Source organism: Parasteatoda tepidariorum, chromosome 9 (genome assembly GCF_982258835.1).
Source record: "Parasteatoda tepidariorum strain Cologne lab strain chromosome 9, Ptep-v5.0, whole genome shotgun sequence".
NCBI classification, from domain to species: domain Eukaryota; kingdom Metazoa; phylum Arthropoda; class Arachnida; order Araneae; family Theridiidae; genus Parasteatoda; species Parasteatoda tepidariorum.
Genome location: NC_141763.1, coordinates 15,013,242 through 15,024,200, shown reverse-complemented (window position 1 = coordinate 15,024,200; position 10,959 = coordinate 15,013,242). Strand labels below are relative to the sequence as shown.

At 28.2% G+C, this 10,959-nt stretch overlaps 1 protein-coding gene across 1 annotated transcript in view; it reads left to right on the top strand.

Annotated features, from left to right (window-relative positions):
- The first annotated feature begins 497 nt into the window (after window positions 1-497).
- LOC107443277 (retinal homeobox protein Rx1-like) overlaps window positions 498-10,959 on the top strand; it is a 33,354-nt gene continuing 22,892 nt past the window's right edge. The window contains exon 1 of the mRNA XM_087150926.1: window positions 498-1,829. Within this exon, the coding sequence (XP_087007052.1) occupies window positions 1,544-1,829 (286 nt within the window). The 5' untranslated portion in view covers window positions 498-1,543. The remainder of the gene's footprint in view (window positions 1,830-10,959) is intronic.

Genomic DNA, 10,959 nt, shown 5'->3' with positions numbered 1-10,959 from the left:
TGTGTTTTTTTATGGGTTGAAAGGAGAAAATTTAAATACCTTTCTTTTGTTTTTGGACATATTTTTAATAAATTTCATAATTTATCTTTCAGTTCTAGAATTCATCTTTCATTTTTCGTTAACTATTTAAAATGAATTTTTTAATTATGATGAAAATTATAATAAGGATGAATGAGTAAAATTTAATTAGCCTTTGATTTTACAATTTAACTTCTGAATTCAATTTAAAAAAATGCTCTTTCCTGCTATTTAAAATGAGTTTAATTGTGCCGAGAATGGTAAATATGAACATTTTTCCTGGAATTTCTCAAACCGGTCGGCTCCCTTGATTGGTTCGTTCTCTCTCACATCATCTCTTTAAAAGACGCACGCGCCGATTTCATCTCAACTCCAACAGGCTGATCCGGCCTCCCCTCCCCCCAGAAGGAAGTCCGGCCAATCAGAGTCCGGCACTCCAGTTAAATGCTTTAACAAGAAGGAAAGAAGCGTGTAATCCCGGAAGCACTCCGGTGATCGGTCTCTTCCCGTTTTCGGGAGCGGTTGAAGAGCATTCCGTTTCCGGAATTAATTGTTTGTTCCGCAAAACAATAAACAAACGATTTCATAGTTTTTACTTCCTTTCTCCAGTCTTCAAAGGAGTTTAATCAAATTAAAACAGAGCAACTTTATTTTTAATTGTATGAAAAATAGTCAAGATTTGGTTTGAATCATCAGTTTTAAGAAAGCTAAATTAGTTTAACTTTTTACAGTAAACTATAAACTACTGAACGATCGTTGAAACAATCAATCAGTCATCGGTGATATTTATGTAAAAATAAACTGATAAGACAATCAGTTTATAATTTACACATAAAAGGCACGTTTCTGATTTAATCACCTTTTCCAGATTTGTCTTTTTGATCCTTTTTGATCCCAAATGGGATTTCTTTCAAGTCTGTATACTTTTTTTTCTTCTATTTTATCTAGAATCCTATTAAATATAATAATCCTGCATTAAGATAATATTCTAATTTATTGACTAAACCAAGAAGAAAAGGAAATATACTATTAAATAACTAACTTCTGTATGGTGACTTGCATAAAATTAAAAAGAAGAAAAGAAAAACTACGAAAATAACTTCTAAATATTAACTTTTACTAAATAAAAAGAAGAATAGAAAACGATGCTTTTAAGATAGAATAAAACATGAAAAAAGAGGACAATTAAACTTTTACGCAAGCTTTCAACTAATTACTCTTGTTGTTTCTTCAATTGCATTTCCAATAACTTTATATGCGTTCTTCGCATGTGGAATATCTTTTTACAAATCGTCAAAAGAAAAAAAAATTTTTTTGAAAGAAGTATGCAGAACTAAACCACCAATAAAATTTCTATAAACATTATGAAACCAATAGGCTTAAACTCTTCTTAGTCTAAGAGAGTGAAGATATTTAGAACTATTCCGTTGTTGCAGTGTTACAACTCATCCGCAAGCGATAATTTGTAACTGTATCGTTTTAAATTTTTGGAACGATTTCGAACTTAAAAAGAAAGAAAAAAACAATGTTGTGTAGTGACAGTGGTGACTCATCCGGCTCGCATAAGCATGGCAATGATTCCAAATGTGGTAGCAAACCCCTGCCAGCTCATTCAATTGACGCCATTCTGGGCTTGAAATATCAAGAACACAACTCAACAGAAAACAGAGAAACAGACGATTCTCAAAAGAAAGAGGAAGACGATGACAATTCCGTAAACGATTACGATGAGATTGATGTGGAAGACAGGGAAAGAGATGATGGTGCTATACGCTTCTTCCCAACTAATGGAAGGCAAAAAATTAGGGATGGTAAGTTTTTTTTTCTTTAGTTTTATTGGGTTAAGGGGAAACAGTTTTGAACCTTTTTAAAAGATAGAGGACCGTTGTAGTATCTTAGACCAATTTTAGATAATTTCCTTTTTACGCAGAAAGTAATAAATCAAATTACTTAAGAAATTATATGAGAAATACATTATAATTTTTTTGATTGTTGATTTTTTGAGAATGATTTGCGTTACACATTTCCGATATACTGTAAAAGTTCAACATTTAACGAAAAGTCCACTATAACGACAAATGTCACCTAGAAACTGATGCAAAAATTGTATGCTCTTAACAATTTAAAGCCTTCCGCTATCGGTGACAAGTATCTGCTGCTATGTGAAACATTTTCAAATGGAACTCATTCTCATTTATCAATACAGAAAAACGAAAAATTGTTTTTATTCAGGAGATTTTTAATATACTTCCTATTTGTATTTATTTTTAACGTATTGTATTACAATGTTAACCCCAATCAATACACGAACATAAGCAAGTGTAAATCGGTTACATCCGCGTAAAAACAATCAAGCTGTATAGTATTACCTGATAATTAAGATTTTACATAGAATCTTATAGTGCGGCTAATAATTTGGCCAGGAACTGTAAGTATTTTTAATCAAAATAGTTGTTCAATATGAAAGAAAAGAAAGACAAATAGTAATAAATTTTTCTTTTTTTTGTTGTCTATTTTATTGCTATTTTAACAATTCCATCTGCTACTGTTAGTGAATTTTTATTGTATACATCTTTGTTCTTTTAAATTAAGAAAAGTTACGCCCATCAGCAGACTTGATTCCGAACAACATTTTTGATGAATATGAATGCTCTGAGGATATTTTCAAAAATAAACACCTCTTACTAGTTAAAATATTAAAGTATTTTGCCACCCGAAATCGTAAAAACTAAGGGTCCTTGATTGATTAAATATCAAATTACATATGACATTAAAACAAAAAATTACATTAACTGCATGTAAAATTTTAATTGCAAATCAACTCGTTCTGTATTTATAAATAGTTCTACTCTAAACACAAAAAGTTCCATGGGGGTGCGCAGTCTTGAGCCCTTGCTTTACACCGTGGATCATCTACTAATATTGATAATTGAGTCCTTTTTCTTAGCTTGTTATAAAAAAAGTGAGTTTTTCCTTAAGAAAATTTTTGATTTATTTTTTTTAAAAATATGCTACAATCCCTGTTTTATCCTGAGCAAATTTGACACCAAGTTTTAAAGAATACTCACAAAATTTTCAAAGTTTAGTAAAAATACTGAAAACAAAAAAAAAAAAAAATAATACACCCATTTTCTAAACTGGAATCATTTTCCAGTATTTTGTTTAAATATATTTATACGAATTAATGTTTAGTTTGTCTCAACTCCGTTTTATATTCAAATCAATTAATAATTTGGTTGTTTATTTTACTTGCTCAAAATATATTTTTTTTTATAAAAATTAAACAACGATTTTTACTTTTTAATTTAAAAAGTACTTTTTAAATTTAAATTTCTTTAAGTTTTTTAGGGCTTTAAAGAGAGTATGTTTGACTGCTTACTTATGAACATGAATTTCATGAATTTTACACTGTGCACTAGTCATTATACTATAGTCGAAGTCGTTTATAACGAGCTCGGATTTAACGAGGGAAACGAGAATATTTGGTTGGATCAATGTTAAGTCTAAAGTCTATGGAACAGAAGTCGCTTTTAAAGAGCAAGACCCGGTTTTAGCGAGCAATATTTTTCTGTCTTGCAATCTTTTTTCTCATCTTTCTAGTCTTTCTGTCTTATCTTTTTTTCAAAATGATAAGAAATGTGCGAGAAATCGAAAAAAAACAAACAACCGCGAAATCTCTTTTTTCTTCACAATTTAGATCTTAGTAAAATTAAAAACTATTCGAAGTTTTTGCATTGTTTACCAATGTTTGCATACAAAAAATTTCTGCGCTTATGTTAAATTCCAGTTAGAAATTCAGAATCCTAATTTAATTATTTCTTAAGTTATGGAACGTCGGAAAATGTCGTATATTGATGCTTGCCATACAAAATCAAAACTACCTCTATATCCTCGATTGAATTTGGAAATTCTTGCAATTAAAACTTATTTTTCATGAAGTAGCTAAAGAAAATAAAATCAAAGCTAAACGTAAGGCAAAGTTAAATTTTTTTCTAAATATTTCAAAAAATTATAATCTTACTAAGAACATGAACATTTTTCTTTATATTTCCAATGTTGAAGTCCACAAGGACAGTCATATTTGTCCAAACTCTACTACCTTGGACATCTTACAATGAAATGGTTCTTATATCAAGCTTTTTTTGAAAAAAAATTTTTAGACCAAGCAAAATTAATTCTTTTTAATTGGCAGTTCGTATTAAGGAGAATAATATTTGTGTTTATACTTATCTACCTTAGTTCTGTTTTCAAACGTAAGTGCTATAGGATTTTATTAATTCCTAATATTAGTTCACACTCTCTCTATATCTTGTTCAAATTTTCAATCGCTAATAAAATACTTGTGGCGGCACTAACTTTGGACTTTTGTGATCTGGCAACTAAACAAAAAGATTCAGTTTAGTTTTCTGTAACAAAGAGATCGAGTTTAGCTTTTGTGTTCTACTAGAGATAACGTCAGCGATCTTTGTCTATAGTTGTGTTCTAATATTTCCACGAATATTATTTTACTTGTTAAATGTTATATTAAAGTTGTTAAGTTTTTACTGCTCTTATTTCATTTACTTAAAGCATTAGTTTCAATTACATGGAATTATATATCTGCAAAATACTTTTTATTCATCCATTTCAGTTCAAATACATTTTTTTGAATTTGTAGTAGATGACACTTGATGTTAATACAGTTCTTCTTTCAAATATTAATTCATTCATTAAATAGGGATGAACGAAAAACGAAATGGAATTTCCTGATGGGTAAAGCGTTAGTCATTATTTTAAATTTTACTATAAGCGATTCAGTTTTTCACATATTTTAAATATAACATCAGTGATCATTTCTAACTTATAGCTCTATTTGAACAAAACAATAGTTTGTTGCACACATTTAAATATTGCATTATTTTATATTCGCTGTGTCAGATCAATTCAATTGGGTATAATATGAAAAAAGCACAACTACTTCCACTTACTAGGAATAACATTTACCTTTTAGTTTAATTAATAAACTGAGTTTTAAATATGTTTACTAAATTCATAAACTTCGGTAAAACAACACTATAAATTATTTCCAAAGGAACTAGACTAATACAATTCCAACCTGGCGAGTAGCGACTTATAAACAAGACACTTCGTTTAATGCTTTTATTTGTTGCTAGAAATCAGGTTCGCAGAAAATGCTGTTTAATAGTTAAATTTAGTAGGAATAGAGCCCCTGAATTAGACAGGCCGACTCATCATCTATTTTTGCTCCAAAGAGCTAACATAAGCACAATACTAACATAACGTTAACTTGTGAACTTTTTTGCTCCAATATTGCTTGATAGGTCAGCTCTGATAGTATAGAAGCCTTAAGTAGGAATAACACGATCTGTGACGTATGCTATAGTATACCCAATTAAGAACATGACGTGGTAGCACGTGGGTCCACGTCATCCAATTTATACTTTTATAGTTGTCTGATACCACGCGCCTTTTTTTCCAATTCCTACTATTAGTTCACACTCTCCCTCTATCTTGTTCAAATTTTCAATCGTTCATAAAATACTTTTTATTCATACACTCAAGTTCAAATACATTTTTTTTGAACTTGTAGTGGATGATGTTAATACAGTTTCTTTCAAATATTAATTCATTCATTAGTTTTAATCAACTAATTTTAGTTTTATATGGGAGAATTTTTTTTTTAATTATTTAATAAAAAGTAACTAAAATAAAAAATTTCGTTGTTGACGTAAGTAGGAATTGACTTTAAATTGTTTTTACATTACTTGTTTTTCAATCAAATTGATTGAAAATCAATCAAATTGATATAATTAATTACTTAAATCAAATTGATTGAAATAATTACTTAATTTCAATCAAATTGATTGAAATAATTACTTATTAACTAAAATATCAGCAAAAAAAAGTTCTGTGACGCAGAAACTAAAATAGTTTTAAACACCCTAGATCAGGGATGGCGAACCATTGGCACGCGACACAATATTTTGGGCACACCACCGATCACAATTGTTATTGCACTCTGAATTGTTATTACACAAATGTCACACACTATGAAGCATATGTAGCAATTAAATTAAAATTCACAAAAACAAAATCATAAACAATTATTAATAAAAAAAATAAACAATTAATGCTAAAAGAACAATTAATAACCATAAAAAACAAGCTAACAATAAATAACTAGCAAAAAAATCAACAGTTCTGCTTAAACTAATATCTTACAACCTAATATAAGTTATTTGTCATTTAATTTGCAATAACAGAAGTCCCACTGATGCTACTTTAAATTGAATTACGCGTATAACTAAGACATTGCAAAATGTATTTTCTTTTCAATGTAAATAAAGAGTTTTGAGTTGATAGTATTTAGTATTATTATTTTCCCAATAAACATGAAGTCAAAATAATTTGACGGCACGTCTGTGATTTCATTAAACAATTTTTTAGAAAAAATGGCACGTTGGTGTATAAAGGTTCGCCACCCCTGCCCTAGAGAGTACCCGTTTTACAGATACTATACGCTAGGCTGTACAGGTAGTATGAATATAACAATTCCTCCATTGGGCGCCTCAGATATTTACACTAGCTCAACACGAGTACTCGAGTACCAAGGTACAACAGTCTCCCTTAACTTTCATTTCTCTGTGCTGACATACCATCTGATAAGTATACAAAATTGCAAAAAAATTATATGGAGGCTTCTTGCAAAAGTTTTAAAAATTTTCGTTTTAAATTTTTTATGTAACTGAAAATATTGTGTTTTAACTTGGGGGAGTTCAAATTAAGTAACTTAATTAAGGAACTCAAAATCATTAAGGAATGATTGCTGTTCCGACGAAAATGCAGTCGGAACTCTATTTAACGAAGTTGCTAAATCCCGATAATAAGTTCGTTATAAGGAAAGCGCTAGACATAATTAAAATAGGAATTGATACACCTTTATTTTTTAAGCTAATATCTACTATTTATTTTATACATCTTAGCCATAAAAAAAAATCATCATGGAAAGCAAGAATGGAGCAAAACATTATCCAGTGTTACACTATCAAGCTATATACATTTTCGACTAAAAAAAAAGTTAAATTTATGTATAAAATTAAACCTGAATTTATTTGCTGCATAAAATTATAACTGCAAAGTAATTTTAAACACACATTAGCACATGCGTTCTTCAGTTTAATTGCTATTGATAAAATTCGTTAATTTTGTCTGAGTTTTTCGTTTGAAATGCAAACAAAAAGGGAAAGGGATTAAACTGCCTTCTCTTTAAGTTAAGGGGCTTCGATAATCCATTCAAGGTCATTTCCCCCATAAAATGCGTCAACAAGTTTGAAATGTTCGGAAAATTTTGGGAAATAGGGAAAGTGGATCTCAAAGAAAAATTCGTTACATAGAAAATTTACTTCGCTATTTGGAAGTTATTTTATGAAGAAATTTCTAAAATGGTTCGGTATAAACGGTTAAATTTCTTGGTTCCTCTAAAAAATTCGCGAAATGGAAGTTCGTTGAATAGAAGTCTGACTATATATCGTAGTTAGAATAAAGCTATAGTACTAAAGCAGAGTAAGAAACTTTATAATTTTCTTTGAAAGTAATTTCAATTAACATTAAAAAAACTCCGAAATTATAACATTAAAATTTTAAAATGTTGAGGCAGTTACTCGTAATGTTCAAAGATTGAAATCTTTTGAGATTTAAATTTTATTGAACGAAAATTTTCATAATGAAAACATGTTCTTAACAAATAAATTGCGAGATTTCATTTATAAAAAAAAATGCATGAAGATTGAAGTAAGTTTACCTAGAGTACAAAAACAATAAAATTAGTTTATATAAATATATATATATATAATATATATATATATATATATATATATATATATATATATATATATATATATATATATATATATATATATATATATATATATATATATATATATATATATATATATATATATATATATATATATATATATATATATATAATACAAAAATTATAAATACTTTTGTATTAATAAAACCATTAAAACTCTTTCGTTTTCATAAAATGTCTTTGGTAAAGAATAGATGTAGAAATTCTATTTTGGGACTTCAAGGATGAAAACATATCTTTGAATTATAATTAGATTTATATTTCAAAGGAGGAATTATTTTTAGAATCTTGTCTCTTTTTCACTTCCATATTAGGAAGCATTAAATGATTATCGATGATGCGTAAAGTGACAAGGTATGTACGACTTGAGCCTGTTTTCATCATTCTCTGTTAGTATTTAATGCGGGAAAGATTGTTTTCGCAAGTCTCTTGCTGAATAACGTGTTCCATAAAAGATCTGCCGGAACCATCCTGAGTTTTGTCCACACCCCCTCCCTTGTGGAGTGGGGATGTGAACTGTTATAACTACTAGCTTACCTTTAAATAAACCTTCTTAGAACGTATTATGACTTACGACTGAATTATTCAAGCTGAATACAACAAGGATAACAGGGATGTAGCCCTGTTATTATTATAATATATATATATATATATATATATATATATATATATGCATGTTCAAAATGTAGAGAAAACAAGAGAAAAATTACAGAACAATGAAAGAAGGGGAAGAAAAAGAAAATAAATAAATAAAATAACAAGAAACCGGAAGAAAAAAAAAGAATTATTATTTTTTTTTTTTTTAAATTTGGAAAATAAAAGATATAAACTTTTCATCAGCTCACACAATTATAACCACAAAAAAGAGTGCTTTCTAATATTGTATCAATATAGCCAAAGCAAAATATATAAATTCAATAGTGTGAGAAGCACTCAAAATATTCTACACAGAAATTACAACAAATAAAATGAAACACAATAAGTAAAAATATCACATAATAACAGAAAATAAAAAATTTTCTTCTTCCGGTTTTTTGCTATTTTTATTATTTTTTTCTTCTTCTTCCCCTTCTTTCATTGTTCTGTAATATTACATAACCATCTATTTTTAATTTATACTCTCATGTCGAAAAGTTTTTTCTCAAAACCTTGTTATCTCGAATATTTTTCGTTACAGAAAATGAATTTTTTTCGAGAAAAAAAACACAATGTACGTTTTTTGTAAACTAATACTTTTCCATTTGATGCATAATTATTTTTGTCTTACTTTTAAAAAAAAAAATTATCATTGTTGTATTTAGACTTATAGTCAACCATCACTACATACATATTTAATAGTAGTTATTCTTATGTTTCATGTCTCTACTTTATAGAGTACGATTTCAGAATATATTTTTATACTTTTTAGAACATATATATTATCTCGAGCATATATATAACTGTTTAGAACATATATATATATATTACATACATATACATATATTACATACATATATTTAGAACATATATATAACTGTTATCTCGAAAACTCGTTATAAAGTGTTATAAAAATAAAGACACTTTTGCTTATAAAATATATAATCATTATGATTGTAAGTAAGAACATTTTATTAAAAAGTTAATCGTCATGGAATGAGCGATTAAATGACTTTAAAGAATAATCAATTGAACTCAAAAAATATTTTAACTTATGAACACAGAACGTATAACACAATTATGAGTAATCAATGCGAATTAATTTTACCTACACTATTGTTTTGACACGACTGAAACCGGTTTGTACCTGTTTACGTTCGTATATTAATTAGTTAAATTAGAAGATATACAATATAAATTCAATGATTGGACAAATTCGACGATATATTATATAAATATAGAATATTTTATATCAAGCATTATGTTAGTATATTATAATAACTAGACCAAATTATTAGACGCACTGTAGTTTTTTAATAATGACATGTTTTGCAGGAGTTTATACACAACACTATTATATTTAAACATACATTTAATGGGTTTTTATTCGGGTGATTTTTTATGTACTTCCTATTGTGTAACGCATTATGTTAAATGCCAATATTTTATACAAAAACACGGAACATTTGGTTTTCAAAATATACAATTATTTCAGTTTTATGTAAGAGTTGATTAGTTTTATTCTTGCGCTTAAATTAAAGAATGAATTATTAGTATGATTAAAAGTAATTGAAAAAGAAATTTTAAAGAAATAAGAAAAAGTACTTAATTTTATGAAGTTTTATCGATAAAACTCGTCAGTTACTAAATGTCTTGTTTGTGTTATTCTTAATTAAAACATCATAATTGGGTACTTGCAACTCGAGAAGAAGTGAAGTAATTATGCATAACCACGTGATTTAAATCAGATTTAATGCAATTCCTGTATGCGACGTCACGTGTATGTGTCGAACCTGATTGGCTTCTGAATCGACAAAGGCTGCAATATACCTACGATGACGTTACTTACAGGTATCCAATGGAATGCCTGCAAGTGACGTAATGTGAGTATCTCGTTCCTGATTGGCTGTTGAAACATGGCATTTGCTTACGTTAGCAATTGTTCTTTCCCTTCTATTTCGAGTAAAATAAGCCGTCAAGTATCAATTCTCTTAAGTGGCACATGCTGTATTCTTTCACAAATATTTCAATTCCTTCATTATATATTTCTTACTTAACAATATAAAGACCACGAAGTCATGTTAGAACATAAACAAACTAACATTGAAGTTGCCAACATTGAAACAAAAATATCTCACGGTTACAATAAAATATATAAGAAAATAATAAATGTAAGTTAAGTAATAGACGTAGACGTGAAAAAATTATATTTCAGCAATTTCGATGAGCGATACGGCACTATTTTTGATTAACTTTACGTTAATTAGCATTATAACTTACGGGGAGAAACTTAGATCAATTTGAGAACGCCATTTTGCTTATAAATGATCAGCTGGCATTGATGTCATTGGTCAAATGTATGGGTATACATGATCTTCTTCTTCTTAAAATGCAAGTATTCATTTAACTAATTGATATCATTCTTCGAT